An 18,041-nucleotide genomic window follows, 5' to 3' on the forward strand; every position below is an offset into this window, starting at 1 on the left:
AGAAGGATTCCTGAAAATAAGGAATAAGGAGTCTGAAAGTAAATCACAATGATTTTGGTTATTTTTTTCTATCTTTATTGATCTATCTGACAAGAAGACAGGCAGCTTATGTTTGTAAAATGAAAGCTTTCAATGTAGGCTTATACCATGCTCTCCATGACAAATCTAAACCCATATGTCAGCTACACTTAAAATGACAACTAGGATAAAATTCGTCTTTTCAATATATGGCAAAGTCATGTACAGTAAAGAACGGATACATTTACAGTAAGGGCCTCACATAGTACATACAGCAGAATCTAGTTTGTGACAGATCATTGTGATATTATACACAGGGCAGCAAAACATTGCATTTCCAAAAGATTAAACAACATGCTCAACTCTGCTACATGTAGCATGCAGAATGATCACATTACAGAGGCCATAAGATAGTTCCATCCTTTAAAGCTGGCTATAGAGTGTGTACCTTTTTGGTATGAGTTATAAATAGAATACATGTCCTAATATGACGTTTCTTTTAAGCTCATGTATATATATTTTTAGCCAGCACTGCTCATTAATATTATTTAGGAATATCAAGCTAAATATAATAAAATTATGACATTTTACTAGCCCACAAAACAAACAAATGTTTTAAGCCCTTCAAGTGCTTCAGTGCTGAATGCTATGGCATACTAGCCAGAGGTCTTTTCAAAGGATTGTTGGAAATGAATTATGGGCACTGTGAAATGTGAGGCGTTCTCCACAAGCTCTATATTATGCAATCAGAGCAGCCAGGCTGAACTAAAGCAAATTGGATTTATTCCCATGAGAACCAATGAAGAAAATTTCCCAGAATTTTACTGTAACTAGAGCATTTGCCTATATAAACATATAGTCATAAAGATTCAGTAGCTCATAAGGACAGCTGAAATGTAACTGTCCTTGTAACAGGAATAAGTTACCGTATTGCTGTCCTGTTATAAATAAGGTATGCCCATACAACCCTGTATAGGGCTCACCAGTCTCAGTTGATGAAATTTGATATTCATGTAACATTTTTTTTATTCACCATTTTCCATCACCCAGTTGTACATAAGAACAAAGTAAGAAAAGAAAAAAATGCTGTATTATATGTTTGAGTACATAGTCTTAAATTGTGTATTCCCTTTCCAAAGGAGTGTATCTTTAATAAAGCATAATTAATTCCAGAATACAATTCCACAATGGAAATAAGTGCAGAGACTAATTTCTGGAAAATGCAAAGATTAGGCTGAAAATCAACTTGCAAATTTTGTAGCAGTTTCTGGTGCAGATTTCTGAGCAAAGCCAGGAGCAGCTCCAGATAAAGTCAAATCAAGGGGGCACATTTATTTACCCGTCTGAGTCGCGGTCCCATGTAGATCCTGTGCCCTATATCTCGCATGTGTCGCTCCCCACTCAGATCCGCCGTAGTTCACCTTCTCCTTCCTGGTGTATGTAAGTGCTTGGCTTGCGACACAAATTTAAATGTTAAATGCTATGCTTAGTATGAATCCTTTGGATCGTCCGATGGCCCTCCCCACGGTTTCTCCGATCGCGTGTGACACAAACCCTGGCGTGATCCCCAAAAAGTCGGGAAACCCAACGAAAATGCGGCTGCGGGACATTTAGTAAATAAGCCCCAATGTGTTCCAAAGGATTGAAAAACTGAGGTAAAACTGCAACAAGAACCTCATTATTGTTTAGGCTACATGCCTCATATGGTGGATGGTAGCGTTATTTCTTTGGTTCCACCAGTGTTAACTTTTAAAAGCCCAGATAAAAATAATTCCCAATTAATTAAGCTTACAGTATGATACCCAAATACTAAAACGCCAGGGGAGAATACAAAGAACTCCTCTTGATTAATGCATGCTCTCTGCCATGGGAGATGATGTTTAACAGGGCATAGACCTACACCCACAGCAATGGCCATTTGATGCCTATTTAATGGGAAAGTAGGCAACAGATAGCCCCCCAAGTCTATGTGGCCACAAGTTGGAAGGATAAGATTTAAACATATAGTATCTTGGTTAGAATCAATGTCCTGCAGGAATCCCAGTAATCCATACCCTGTAACTTACCCCGATGCCATCAGTTAAATTCCCATCTTGACAAGGATCATCCCCAGCTTTACCTTACTCACTATTCTCTATCAAGATACTCCACTTTGTGTAACAATAATAATAATAATATTTATTTATATAGCGCCATCAAATTACATAGCTCTTTACAAATCATAGGGGACATATACAAGTATAATATTACATTACAAAGAACAAACAGTCATAAGGAACAATAGGAGTGAGGGCTCACAAGAGCTTACAGACTATGAGGATGAGGGTGTTGACACAAACCCTTACAGACTATGAGGATGAGGGTGTTGACACAAGAGGTTGTAGAATGGTCCAGCCATTCTTTAAAAGGGAACAATATTAAATAATTTAATAAATAAAAATTCTGCTGCTTGAACCAGCCATCAGCCGCCATCTTATTTACAGGGTCCAAGTTGAAAAATACTGCAGAGAAGCCTGAAATTGGTATATATTTGCTATTTGGCAAATATCAGACAGGAGATAGGACATAGGATGGATTAGTAAAGGAGAGTTGATGTTTCATGCAGTAAGCGTATGTGATAGGCTTGCCTAAAGAGATGGGTTTTAAGAGCACGTTTGAAGCTTTGTAGGGTGGGTATTCGTCTGAGAGTCTGGGGGAGGGCATTCCAGAGAATTGGAGCAACTCGGGAGAAGTCCTGGAGTCCGTGCATGAGAGGTTCGAATTAAGGTAGAAATTAATCTAATATCACTGGCAGATCGAAGAGCATGAGAAGGGCGATAGACTGAGATAAGAGAAGAGAGATAGGGAGGTCTAGCATTATTCAGAGCTTTGTGGATGAGGGTTATTATTTTAAAGTGAATACGGAAGGAGACTGGAATCCAGTGCAGTGATTGGCACAAACTGAAGGTATCCGTGTAGCATTTGGTCCGAAAGACGAGCCTGGCTGCTGCATCAACCCCTTACCTACATGTGACGTATTAGTACGTCACATGCCGAGTCCCGGTGCATGGAGAGGGCTCCCGGGCCAAGCCCTCTCCATAGCCAGTAAGACTTTGCTGCATATTGCAGCAAAGGCTCACCGATAACACCAGCGATCGGTGCCGGCACCGATCGCGGGTGTTTTCCTGCTGATCGCCACCGGCAGCTTCAAAATCCACAAAAAATGACACCACCCACAGCTCCATACACCAAAGTATAAAAAAGTTATTAGCCCCAGAAAATGGCAAAATCCCCCAAAAATATTTGTACAGGTTTTAATTTTTTTAAATGTATGAAAACATTATAAAACCTATATAAATGTGTTATCCCCGTAAGCGTACCGACCCAAAGAATAAAGTAGACATGTCATTTGGGGCATACAGTGAAATCTGTAAAATCCAAGCCCACAAGAATACGGGACAAATGCGGTTTTTTAACCAATTTCAGTGCATTTGGAATTTTAGTACACGTCATGGAATATTAAATTCCACCATTTTGAAGTGTAATTTGTTACACTGAAAATAAGCTGTCACACAGCTCTGTACATGGAAAAATAAAAAAGTGACAGATCTTTGAATGTGGGGAGTGAAAAATGTAAACGCAAAAACAAAAAAGGGCTGCGGCGGGAAGGGGTTAAGAATAGATTGTAGAGGAGAGAGTTTAGCTAGTGAAAGACTGAATAGTGGGGAGTTACAGTAGTCTAGTCGAGAGTGAATAAGTGCAACAATTAGCATTTTAGTTTCAATTGTCAGAAATGGTGGGATTCAGGAGATGTTTCCGAGATGAATCCGGAGTGAGCAAGAGATTAAATGTATGGGGAAAAGGAGAGGTCAGGGTCCAGCACAACCCGAAGACAGCGGGCCTGCTGCCTAGGTGCTATATTGATCCCACAGACAAAGATGGAGAGGTCAGGGTTAGGCAAGTTAGTAGATGGTGGAAAGACAAGAAGTTCAGTCTTAGAAAGATTAAGTTTCAAGAAGAGAGAGGACATGATGTTAGAGACAGCAGAGAGACATTCACTAGTGTTCTGGATTAAGGCAGGTCCCTGATATGCGACTTTATATTGCCCACATTTTCAAACAACTTGCTGTTTTTTTTCCCAATTGTAGGATAGAGCCATGGTACTCCAAGGTACATAAGTTAAATTCTGTTGGTGTAGCAGTTTAATACCTGAAAGCCACTTAAGACTTGCATTATATAAACTGTGGGCACCCATGGTTGTACTAGCAGAAATATGTGGATGCACTATAGTCTCGCACAAGGCCCAATTGGGTCCTTAAAAAGTTAAAACTTTATTGAAAAATAAACATTTATTTCATATTTTGATAAAGAATATGTCTTTTTATAAAACACAATGAAGTTGAAACAATGCTCTCTCTAAAGGGAACCTGTTACCACTTTTTTCACAAATACAGCCCTATTAACTAATGGACACCCTTCTTTTAGCTAAAAATTGTTTCCCTCAGATCCCCATATAATCATCCTTACAATTTTGTCTGGTATCCAGGGGTATCTATAGCGAGTAGAGTGGGGCATTGCCTCCTCGGACTGAATACAGCAACTCATCCTCATGGTTTCTCAGCATGCAGCAGTAATGTCATGTGACCAGGGTGACATCATCTCAGGTCCTTGGACCTCCTAACATTAACATTGGACTTCTACTCTTTTCCATGCAGGATATGGTGATATCATGTGATCAGATATATGAATGAGATACAGTTTGCTTTTAGGATGTTAAAGCACCTGAGATTATTTCATCCTATCTCAGTGTATTTCACTAGTAAATAGTGAAATACACAGATTGATATAAGAATATTTGGTATAAATACCTGCACAAACCAAATGGTTCTGAAAGTATCCTGGACCACAAGATGGCATACACTGTCCTTCTTTCAATAGGAGAGATCCAACACATGTGGTACATTCAAACCCATTGTTACAAGTTACACAGGTTTCTTTACAAGCTGTTAAAAATAGATAAAAAATACAATAGAAATAACGTTGCACATAGTCTAAGTTACAATTGTAAATATAAAATAAATGTATCAACTCTTATCCCAACTTAAATGTAAAAACTCTATTGGCCCATTTAAAGGATCATGGCTCATACACCAGGGGGTATGATATGATGTGCATGATATGTTTTCATCTATTTAGAAAGCTTAGCAGTTTTATAATATAAATATTATAAAACTAAAGTAATATACTTTATATGATAAAAGGGGATAAAAGAGAAATATGCAATGTAAAATACTGTAACTTTTAGACAATATACAGTTTGTAACACAAGGACTGGTGAGATTAGAAAACAGACCTCTGCCACATGCAGCTCCTGTAATAGGAAACATAAAATAGATGAAGTTCTTTTCAGTAGTCACAACATGAATTACCTAAACATGTCCTGCCATCTAGATAGAATCCGGGGTCGCAGCTGTACACACAGCGTCCCATCTGCAGCAAGCGAGCTTCATCACGGCAGATGTCACAGTGGTCAATAGACTGAGAGCAGGTTAAGCAGTCAGAGCTGCACTGCTCTAGAATAGGAATAAAACAAAAAGCACCTTACATCTTATCTTCATATTATCTACTGTAAAAAATAAAAGTCTAGTATCCAAAATAATACATCCCTAACTTCTAATAAACTTGAGTATATTTTTTCTGTTATCACTGCTCAGAGTGAACTATAAAATGCTTAAGACAAACATGAAACTGAGGAAGAAAGAGCTTGACTTCAGTGTTAAAATCTCCCCCTCCTTGACTTTATACAACCAATTCACATCTCACTTCAAAGTTGATTTTCTGGAGGATGCCAGCATACTGGGTCATGAAAGAAACATCTGGTAGGTGTTCAGCTGCTTGGCAACATACTGGTAATGGTTTATTAGTTCAAATTCTGCTGACAGGTCCCCTTTAAATGGAGTCTAAGAGCTTCCAAAATAGTCAATATGTAAAAGAATCATTATATGGGGCACATCCTCAGCTTTCCAGACACACCCTTCTTGTTTAACAACTCCCTCTCTCACTTTAGATAAAAGTCAGTTTTTATCTTTATCCAGTGCACAAGGGACAGGTCAATGAATGCTGTTGACTTTCTGTTAAATGACAAGAACTTTACAGAAAATGTATACCTGGAAAGCTTTCCTAAACATTGCTGTATTTACTTGGGAGATGATTTTGGAGACTCCTTAAATTAGCAGCTATGTATGTTCTTTCTTGGGTTGAAGCTACCTGCCTGTAGTGGACTAGTACAGCTCATGTATGTACATTTCCATATTTACATACCTTGTTTGCATTGGGGACAGCATTTTCCTTCTTCAAATATCATTAGAGTTCCTAGTGGGCACGATGGGCAGGATTGAGAGAAGCAGGTGATGTGACCATTCTGGCACTCACACTCAGTACATTCATCTTCTTTCCATTTCTCTCCATTCTTCAACGATTTAGAAGAAAATACACCGTAAGTTGTTTCTGATACTGATACAACTGATTCTGATACTGTGTGTGTACTTGTTGTACACAGTGATGGTAAATTACTTAAACAATGACACACGGAATACCAATGGAGTGATAAGCCCCTATCTCAATACACCTGATAGAAGTCTAACATCTTTCAACCATTGTATAAAAGTTTTCAGGAAGAATGGGTTATTTCATTGTCCTTATTACTGTATATACTTGAGTATAAGCCGACCCAAGTATAAGACAAAGCCCCTAATTTTACCACAAAAACCTGGTAAAACCTATTTTTTTTTACTCGAGTATAAGCCGAGTTTGGGGTTTCAGCACATTTTTTGCGCTGAAAAACTAGGCTTTTACTCGAGTATATATGGTATCTGTTTTACAAAAGGTTTATGTAATATGTTAGGTCGTAACTCCTTTAACCTTCACAGCCATAACTTAAGTACATAATGCTCCTCCACAAATGCTCTGAACGTAAAAGGAACCTGTCAACACATTTTCACAAATACAGCTAGTGACAGGTCTCCATGGAGGTATATATGCTATATGTGTATGTTATATTACCTGGCATCAGAGGGGATGTGTCACATGCCTTTTTCAGCATGTCATGTGACCAGGGTGAGGTCATCTAAGGTTCTGTTACATTTGTAATATCTACTACAGATATGTGTCTGATCACATGAAATCATATCATGCCTTCATGGATTTCTACTCCTCCCCATCCTTCATGGAGGTCTACTCCTCCCCATCCTCCATGGAGACATGCTGTGAATTCATGTGATCAGATGCATACATGGGTAAGACGTTGCAAATGTCCATGAGATGACATCAACCAGGTCACATGACAAGCTGAGAAAGGCATGGAAGATGTCCCCTCTTATGCCCTTTGACTGTACAGGGATGGGGAGGAGGCCCTGTGACTGTATTGGGGTGGGGATGAGGCCCTGTGACTGCATTGGGGTGGGGATGAGGCCCTGTGACTATACTGGGGAGGGGAGGAGGCCCTGTGACTGTAACGGGGTGGGGAGGAGGCCCTGTGACTGTAATGGGGTGGTGAGAGGCCCTGTGACTGTAACGGGGTGGGGGAGGAGGCCCTGTGACTGTAACGGGGTGGGGGAGGAGGCCCTGTGACTGTAACGGGGTGGGGGAGGAGGCCCTGTGACTGTAACGGTGTGGGGGAGGAGGCCCTGTGACTGTAACGGGGTGGGGGAGGAGGCCCTGTGACTGTGTCGGGGTGGGGAGGAGGCCCTGTGACTGTGTCGGGGTGGGGAGGAGGCCCTGTGACTGTACTGGGGTGGGGAGGAGGCCCTGTGACTTGTACTGGGGTGGCTACTGGGAGGAGGCCCTGTGACTATACTGGCTACTGGGAGGAGGCCCTGTGACTATACTGGCTACTGGGAGGAGGCCCTGTAACTACACTGGCTACTGGGAGGAGGCCTTGTGACTACACTGGCTACTGGGAGGAGGCCCTGTGACTACATTGGCTACGGGGAGGAGGCCCTGTGACTAAACTGGCTACTGGGAGGAGGCCCTGTGACTATAATGGCTACTGGGGGGAGGCCCTGTGACTATACTAGCAACTGGGAGGAGGCCCTGTGACTATACTGGCTACTGGGAGGAGGCCCTGTGACTATACTGGCTACTGGGAGGAGGCCCTGTGACTATACTGGCTACTGGGAGGAGGCCCTGTGACTATACTGGCAACTGGGAGGAGGCCCTGTGACTATACTGGCTACTGGGAGGAAGCCTTGTAACTATACTGGCTACTGGGGGGAGGCCCTGTGACTATACTAGCTACTGGGAGGAGGCCCTGTGACTATACTGACTCGAGTATAAGCATGCCAGCTCATGCCCCTAGTATATAGCCAGAAGCCCCTTGCCCCAGGTATAAATCCAGCCCTTTGCTTCCAGTATATGTCCATCAGCCCCTGTCCCCCAGTATATAGCCATCAGCCCCTTACACCCTCCCCGTACCCCCGTATACAGCCAGCAGTCCCCCCCCCGGTATATAGCCTGCTTCCCCTGCACCTAGTACATAGCCATCAGCCCCTGCCCCCCCAGTATATAGCCAGCAGGCATTGCCCCAGGTATATAGCCTGTATCCCCCTCCTCAAGGTATACCAAGCCTATAAGGTAAAAAAAATGGGTACTCACCGTCCATTGCCCCTCCGACAGGTCCTCTTCTACACAACATGGTCCAACACGGTCCGTTTTATGCACAACGACGTCCGGACGTGGACATCATCGCGTGTGCTGATGGTGGCGCACATATTAGAATGTCAGCGAGCGGCTGACATCATGATGCGCGCGACCAACAGTGCACCACCGCGGAACCGATGCTGCAGCATTGATGTATAGAAGAGGACCTGCCGGAGAGGAGGCGGAAGGTGAATACCTTTTTTAAAAATAGACTTGAGTATAAACCGAGTAAGCCAATGTTACATAGTTTTTTTCTTATTGTCATTTACAGAAAATGGATATGTAACCAGCATTAAAATTACACCTCTATTACGGCTTTAATGGCTGTGTGTACGTTGTGTTTCTAATGCTCCTATTTGCTCTGTGCTATTTAACTAAATGTTAATTAACTCTCCTTCCCTGACTGCCCAAAACACTTTGTGACTATCAAGAGGTAAGCAGAAAAGTCTGTAAAATCAATCTGTAAGCACTCATAAACATTATTATTGTCAAAAGACTATGTGAATAAGAATGTAATAGCTACCTTTTCTCCATACAAGTTACGTTTACCATCACTTTTATGGTTAAATGCTACATAAGATTTCTGCTACTTATCATAAAAAATGTGTACTTCCACTCAACACGTTGTCTACTTGAGGCCAAGTTCATATCTCTGTAAGGACTCTATTACAACGGTGTTGTTTTTTACATCCACGGTGCAGTGGTTTTCACGGATGAATCACAAAGCCATTGGGGTCATTTACTAAGGGCCCGAATCGCGGGTTACCAGAATTTTTACATTTTGCGCCAATTTTCCATGAATTGCTCCGGGGTTTTGGCGCACACGATCGGAATGTGGCGCAACGGCGCTGGCGTGCACGCAGTGGAAATCGTGGGGCGTGGCCGTATGAAAACCCGATGGATTCGGAAAAACCGCCGCATTTAAAAAAAAAAGTGACCTGCACCCAGTAATGGATCGTGAACTTCAGTGCACTCCGACGAACTTCAGCGCAGCAGCGACACCTGGTGGGCATCGGGGGAACTACCTTAGTGAATCGCCGGAAGACCCGAATCCTCCACACAGAACGCGCCTCTGCATCGCGAATGGACCGGGTAAGTAAATCTGCCCCACTGTTTTCATTGAGTGGTTTCACATTGGCTTGTTACTTCACTAATCCGTGTTCCGTGGAAAAAAAATAAGAAACATATTTTTATCACAGATGCGGATCACGGAAGGCAATAAAAGTCTATGGGTCCGCAAAAAAAAAACGAAGCCAGGTCTGTTTTATTTCACTCATGAGGCTGCCTTACTATGGTGCAAAGGGCATGCGCAACATTTCTGTCGGACTTGCCGACACCTGAATGCCCCTTTCTTTTCTCGGATTGTGTTGCAGCATGCATGGTGCAGCAGCGATAAAATGCTAGCGCAGACACTTTATAAATACTTGTGAAACCAGTTTGCATATGTATTTATGTGAAGTCTATGGCAGAATTGTGTCCCAGTGTGTTATGAGCAATATATTTAAAGTGTCATGTGTGTTATGCTTGATGCACTGCAAATTTACATAGTATCACTGCATTTCACTGTAATTCTTAAAGAGGTATTCCCATTTCAGCAAATTAATGTTATTGTTTGTATTATAAAAAGTTATACAATTTTCCAGTATACTTCCTGTATTCATTTCTTGTGGTTTTCTAGATCTCTGCTTGCTGTCTTTCAATCGAAAGCTTCTAAGTTTACTTCATGTGGACAGAAATCTGACCATGGTCACACAGGTGCACAGGTGTTCTGCTCTTTTACACCTTTTAATATATGCTGTCTCCAGTACATAATATAGAATATCCACTTTATGTATAATACCTCCATAGATAGGTCTTACATTGTGATATCAGTCATTGCAGACAATAATGGTAATCAACAGATGGATTACCAAGAGGAAGTGCAGACATTATGCCTTCCTGCACTATTTCCTGTTTTTAAGAATAGCTGCAACTAGTGCCGAATTAAGGCTGGTGGGAGCTCCTGGGTGCAAAATCTGTTGAAGACCCCCCATGTACATCCTCCAAGCCTCCCTTAGTAATACATCTACTTACAGCCTCTAGCCCCCCACCCAGTAATCCATCTATATAGAGCCTCCAGGCCTCCCCCAGTAATACATCTATATGCAGTCTGCGCCTCCAAATAATACATCTATTTACAGCCTCCAACCCCTAGTAATACATCTATATAAACAGCCTCCACCCCCCCAGTAATACATATTGGGTGCCCCTGACCTCCGAAAGTCTCTTATTCATATACTCTCTTATTGGCTTTGGAGTGCAGTCCGTTTGCTAAGATTTTTGAAATGGAGGAAGGACATTGTGGATATGACTATGGAGGAGTTAAAGGAAGCAAAGGGGTTCCTCTTTATAAGATATATTATACTCTAGTAAAATTGAGACTCTTGTGAAATTGTGACATATGGGTGCTTAATGTAAAAGCTTTATTGTGTATTATTATTTTCAATATGCTTGAGATAAATGTATCCAAGAACTGTACTCACCATCAAATGTTTGACGCCACTTAAATCTGAATGAGAATCCTGCAAATAAACAGAAATACCTCTATGAAGAGAGTGTGTTCAGTAAGTTCAGTTATCAGGTGTATCAAAAAGCATTCCAACGTAGCACATTCCAGCCTTATCTAGTACTCATTTCCAAGAGTTACAAAAACCAGCAATGTCCACTTGTTGGCAGGATATAAACCTCTGTCCCGCTAATGTTTATACAACAATCATTTCTCAGGGTCTAACCTGAGCTAAATGTTGTAATCTACCCACTTTTTCATTAGACAAATATCCTTCAATTTCATTAAAAAAAAATAAGGAAAGCTCAAACAGTGAGGTAATGCCCTTCTATAATTCCTCCCTCAGCCAACAAACAGACTGTAACATGCAGCCTACTTCTGGAGAAAAAAAGTGGTGTAGCTTTCCTGCAGTTGTAAAGAAACTGTAGTCCAACATGAAAAATTTCTGAAACCATGACCAGCGATCAGTGTCCGGTTAGCAGCAAAGGATAGTTGTGAAGTATATTAAACTAAGCAATTGTGTTTCATATTGATTTTTAAACAAATAGAATTATTTGGCACCATTTCCTGGGGTAAAAAATAAGGTATGCAATTTTTTTCACAAATACAGTTTTTTCCCCACCCCTTCTACTACTTTCTTAATAGGGGAAGTGGCATCATAGAGTACACATCGTAGAGTATATGATGACTGAAATACACTAACTATATGCAGATAAATTTTTAAACCTTTGCAAAGACTGCCAAAGTGACACATCTCAACATAAATGAGGTACATGACATTGCTCTGCGGATACAGTGTTGAAAAGTGTCTTAAAATGATCTGCCTGGATTATACTCATTATTTAATTCCTGATTGAATTGTAACTGTTTATTAAAAAACCTTTTTACCTTCTACCTTCAGCTTTACTGATGGTAGACCTTTCCTATTTAGAAGTTCTTGAGGAATGATGTTCTGGGGCACTCAGGCTACGTTCCCAGAGCGCCTTGGTCTTTCAATTTAATTTATTCGCTTCCTCGTTTTGATACAGTCCACAGTCCATAGAGCAGGTGACGGGCGGGACTTGCATCGAAAAAGATGAGTTGCCCCAGGCTAATTGGCACAATTAGCATAATTTTTTATGACTCTCCTTTGCCCCATCGTTCTTACTTCTCAGTAGGACACATCTACCGTCAGTAAATCTGTGATGCATTCATATAATTAATATTATTGTTTTTGCCATAATAAAGTGTCCAACTTACCTCTTTGCCAGGTTCTTTGTGGAGACAGTAGCTGGTACTTAGCACACATTCTGCACAACACTTCCCCTCAAAATGTACTAATTCTTCACCCTTATAAAGAAAGGCAGATTACAGTAGTATGAAGATTGCTCATTTGCAAAGGTCATGGCAGTTTTAGAGTAGAGACTAAATTGTGGAATTTAAAGATCTAACAATATTCATCTTAAGGAGTAGCATTTAGAGGCTCTACAGAAGGAAGAGCAAACTCAGCACATTACTAGAAAGCTTGTTATCTGCACTTTAGCCGGAGATCTACACCAAATGTTATAACAAACTGCATGTTTTAAAATGAGGAAAAAAATGTAATGGATAGAAAAATTTAATGAATTAAACCATATATATTGCTGAAGTGTAAAACGTGACATTTAATATACTTATTAGATTTATTCAGTTATTAATATCATTTAAATCATTTCCTCTTGTTGAAAGCTGAAACTTTTTAACTGAAAACCCCATTTAAGGCAAACTTGTACCAGAAAACGATATTTAAAATGTCACAAGAACAGGGAAAGCAAACTAAATAAACAATACCATCTATTTATTACTAGCATTCTCAGGTTATAGGTACCAATGGAGCATAAAAAGTTTGTACAATTTAGATTATCTGGCATAACTATGTCAAAACCAGCATCTATGGTGCTATAACCTGTAATGTCCCTGCATATATTGCATGGATCTATGATCTCAATTAATAATGACTTGAAGATGAATTGAAAGTTGCATAGTTACATATTTCATATGGTTGAAAAAAGACATCAAGCTCAACCAAGAAGGGAAGGGATCGGATGAGGAAATGATTTAGGGAAACAATTCTATATAACATAACCATTAATGTTATTTAGGTGTAAAAGACCCTTCTTGAAGTTGTCACAGTAAAGAAGCCCTGTTTCGCTTTGTTTCCTTCTTTTGATTTGGTTTAATCTGGAACAACTTTCCACCATATTTTTTGTATGGACCGTTCATAAATTTATATAAATGAATCATGTCTTCTCTTAGTCGTCTCTTTTCAAGACCAAATAAATCTAGGTGTTTTAATCTGAGACCCTCCATACCCCTTATCATTTTTGTGTCTCTTTGTTGTACCCTCTCCAGCTCCAGGGCATCCTTTGTATGGACCAGTGCCCAGAATAGGACAGCATATTCCAGGTGAGGCCAATGCCTTGTACAGTGGTAATATTACATCCCTATCCCAAGAGTCCATAACACTTTTGATACAAAGACATTGAGGCAGCTGACATTGCCAGCTGTTATTTAATCTATGATCTATTACACAATTACACACCCTGGTCCTTCTCAACCAGGGACCCATATATACTCTCCCAAGGAGATTGTTGCATGTGGATTATTAGCCCCCAGATACATAACCTTACATTTAACATCAAACCTTTTAGAGAATGAATGCCCAAAATGCAACCCTAAACCCACTTATTTAACACAAAGAGCCAACACAGAATTTTAAGCAGTAACATATTGCTTCTGCTCTGCCACAGCTTATAATGGTTTCAGTGTCCCGTGGACACCAATACCATTGAAAGAAGAGGGGGAAATTTGGATTATTATCGTAATTTCTCTACAGGGTTCAGTGAACAGGAAGATGCATGCGGTCCCGGAGCAAGAGCTCTAATCTTATCCTGTCTGCAGGAGGAGGCCTTGAGTTCTGAATGACAAACTCTGTGCTCTGTGCCATAGTTTTGCAACCAGTTGGTTAAATCAGTGAATTAAAAAAAAAATGTATCATATCTAATCGCTTGAAAATTGTTGCGGAAAATCTACATTGTGCAGAAAAATATACTGATTGAAAGTAGTCTGTCATCTCCCAACTCCCCATAGAGTATTCTATTTTTATTTTTATGCAAATTGTGTTCTCTGTTCAACAGCTTTCCCAGAATTCCCTTTAATCATTTGCAACATCCCTGCCAATGCAGGGATTGGTAGGTGTTGCGTAAATGTCCTTCTTCATGCCAGTAGCTACCTGGTGAGATTGATCACCTCACTAGGAGATCTGTAACATGGGAAATTTAGTAATTGCAGCGTGAAGCCACTGCCTAGTGAGGCAAGAGTTAACATGTGAAATGTTATTAACCAATGATATCCTTTGTACTATTGCAAAGTGAGGTGGAAACTGATTGGAGAGTGCTGCCACCTCACTAGCGGAGTATGAAAACTCCTTGTGGGCGGGAGCACATGGTCCTGCAGAGTCAATAGATTCAAGAAGAAGAGGAGTGTGCGGCACCTGCCTATGCTGCACAAGCCATTGTCATACTAATAGAAAGCATCGTGAGTCTGGAGACTAAGCCCCAGAGCAGAGGTCCACTGTCTGTACTAGGCTCCATCACTACCAGCCCAGCCTGAAGTCACTTCCAGGTTGTGAGCAACCATTCCTGCGGAACAGCTATCTCCTACAAGCTTTCCAGCCTGCAAAACCTGCTGCTGTTGACGTTAGGCCGTTGCCTGCTGTTTGAGTTTGAATAAAAAAAAGTTGATTTTCACAACGTGCCTCCATGTGATCCCTGGATGAGGCTGCTTCACCATCACAGGCTCCCCATCCTTCATCACCCAGAGATTCCCATATACACCTCAAGGGTTACCACAGGGAGAAACCTCCTTCATCAGCCTTTACTTTTCTTGCACACGCCACCTGCTAAAGACCTGCCAGGCTGTATGCAAGTCCTCCAGCACCGTGACCATAGCATGCCCAGGGCCACGTAAGCCAGCCCATCCGGTATACTGGGCCCAGGCTGTCTACAACAGAAAGGCTAGGCCCCAGTGTGGGATGATGCACATTAATCTTTGTTAAATATCTTTTATGTTGAATATGTTACTTTTTATATTTTACTTTAATTCCTGAAATGTTGTAGTTTTTACACAGACCGAGGCTACATGCACACGTCCGAAAAAGCAACTGTGAGCAAGCCGCAATAGCATTAGCTAGCTAAAAGCTGCCATTTGTGCACAGGCGGCTGGGTGACCACATCAGAAATGATAGAACAGGTCCTATTCTTGCCCTTAATTGCGGTACGGCCGCTCAACCCCTTTTCTGAAATAGAATGTTAAAAGTATGCTAATTAGAATTGAGTGCTGAGGGAGCAGAGGTTGAGACAGCCTGTGAAGCCACAGCACAGAAAAACTCTGTTAACACCCCTCAGGCTCGTTACCATAACTTTAAAAGTTAAAATTTTTATGGTAGATTTCCTTTAAGTGTAAAAAACCCTGTTAAATTGTATCTACAGGCGGTCCCCTACTTAAGAACACTCGACTTACATACGACCCCTAGTTACAAACGGACCTCTGGATATTGGTAATTTATTCTACTTTAATCCTAGCCCACAATCATCAGCTATAACAGTTATCACAGGTGTCTGTAATAAAGCTTTATTGTTAATCCTGATTCTAATGAAAACCCAACATTTTTAAAATCAAATTGTCACAGAGACCAAAAAAGTTCTGGCTGGGATTACAATGATAAAATATACAGTTCCGACTTACATACAAATTCAACTTAAGAACAAACCTCCAGAGCCTATCTTGTATGTAACCCGGGGACTGCCTGTATTGTCATAAAACTATATATTAACCATTCCATACATGCAGACTACACTTTATTTTTTTGGTAACAGGCTCCCTTTAAAGTGAGTAATAACACCAACTGGGACCTCAGAGAATTTCTGACATTGAAAAATCAACAAAGTATTTTACATCACTGCCCGGATCTGTGCTGGAGGAGCTGTATATTAAAATAAGCTCAAGCCTGATTACTCTCACAGTCTATAAAGGAAGGAAGACATTCAACAGACAAAGTAAAGTGCAGGCTAAAATCAATGTGATGCCAAAAGTGCCAGAAGTAGAATAAAATAGTGGAAGTAAAAGGCAGAACTTTCTATACAGAACTGTATATAGTCCACCAAAAGAATGTCTGTAGGAGGATAAAGGAAAGTGTAGTTTCCATAAATACATATTGAATCCTACCATTACCATGGCAGTTCATTTATACACACATAGAAGAGAAAATAATTCTGCATAATGTGCCTGATGCTCCCACTATATAAACATTTAGGCCATTACAAAGGTTTCCCAGCAAGGGCATTATAATGCAGAATGGTCCAGAGATAGGGAATTTACAGCTCTAAGTGCATCCATTTCTCCGTTGTAGGAGAACCTATTAAGCTGGAAGTAAACATAAACCTTTTGTGTAAAATAGCTACCTACACAACCCTGCCATATATAACAACTTTAAGTTTGTGTTCATATCAGTGATACACATGATTAAGGCTTGCAAACTCATTACTAGAATTACATACAGAATAGCACATCAGCACTATTATTTATTAAACCACTCAATCTATAAAAAATCATTTCCATACAAATGTAGCAGATGCAGCAGAGTCTGTCCTTCATGGTTTCTCATTAAATCATGATTTTTCAGCCTTTGAGTCTCAGAGCCAACTTAAAGGACACCTGTCATCAGGTCTCTGTCACTATTTCTGTCACCTCTACCTGTTGAAGCAGCTCACAAGGATCCCATCACAGCCTTTATCTAGTCAACTCATACATTAATCATTATAAAATAATATTTTCTTTATTATGTAAATGAGGCTGGTCACATGGTCAGAGGCAGTGATGTCATCCCTTTTAACCCTCCCCTCTCATGTTCTGCTATAACACGGCTGCCTGTAGCAATTTTATCTCCTATACACACACAGGCTGCAGGGGGCGCCAGCACCAGGAAGCACATGGAGGAGCCATTACACCATTATACCTCACACCATTAAACAGGCTGTCAGTCATGTGCATTGGGGTATCTCATACACACAGGCGGTAGGAGCCACCAGCACCAGGAAGCACATGGAGGAGCCATTACACCATTATACCTCACATCATTATACAGGCTGTCAGTCAAGCACTGGGGGTGTGGCTGTGCCTCCCACTCATGATAAGCTGGACAGCTTGAATATGAAAATGACTCATTGGACATCTCACAGGTCATTTGCATACCGTTTTAGGACCTTATTGCTTAAGTTTACAGGCATGTAGAGGGACAATGAAGGGATAGAGGCAATGTTTTCCAATGGTAGTTTATGAAAATATATTTAGATTAGGCGGTTAATTTGCCTGACAGGTTCTCTTTAATATATGTAGTACCATACAACTATCTACTTAATCTCAATATCAGATTTTGGACAAAACAAGGATTAAGCTGCTGGAATTTTTAAGATGTTTAATATTTTATTCTATGGGAGAGTTCACATTTCTGTTAGTTAGTTAGGTTATTTCCTTTAGTTAGGCTCCTTTCAGACGAACCTATGCCAGCATACCATTGGCTGGAGAAGGGGCTTTCCTTGCATCCCTTTCCCATCTGATAGGGACCTTATTTTGAATCAAAACCAGTGGTTAGACACACAGGATAGGTGGAGGTCTTCCCATTATACCTTTTACCTTTGTAAGGACTTGCAGTTGTTCTATGTGTTCTAACACACCTGGTTTTGGCTCAAAATAACTCATGAAAATGAATTTTCAAAGTAAATAA

General features: G+C 40.7%; 1 protein-coding gene across 1 annotated transcript in view; it reads right to left on the reverse strand.

Annotated features, from left to right (window-relative positions):
* Positions 1-18,041, reverse strand: part of FRAS1 (Fraser extracellular matrix complex subunit 1) — a 340,675-nt gene that overhangs the window by 172,984 nt on the left and 149,650 nt on the right. Inside the window, exons 10-14 of the mRNA XM_072115515.1 lie at positions 12,479-12,568; positions 11,217-11,255; positions 6,319-6,466; positions 5,427-5,570; positions 4,866-5,000 (exon numbers count right to left, since the gene is read on the reverse strand). Of these exons, the coding sequence (XP_071971616.1) occupies positions 4,866-5,000; positions 5,427-5,570; positions 6,319-6,466; positions 11,217-11,255; positions 12,479-12,568 (556 nt within the window). The remainder of the gene's footprint in view (positions 1-4,865; positions 5,001-5,426; positions 5,571-6,318; positions 6,467-11,216; positions 11,256-12,478; positions 12,569-18,041) is intronic.

This window comes from Engystomops pustulosus, chromosome 1 (assembly GCF_040894005.1).
Source record: "Engystomops pustulosus chromosome 1, aEngPut4.maternal, whole genome shotgun sequence".
In the NCBI taxonomy this organism is placed as follows: domain Eukaryota; kingdom Metazoa; phylum Chordata; class Amphibia; order Anura; family Leptodactylidae; genus Engystomops; species Engystomops pustulosus.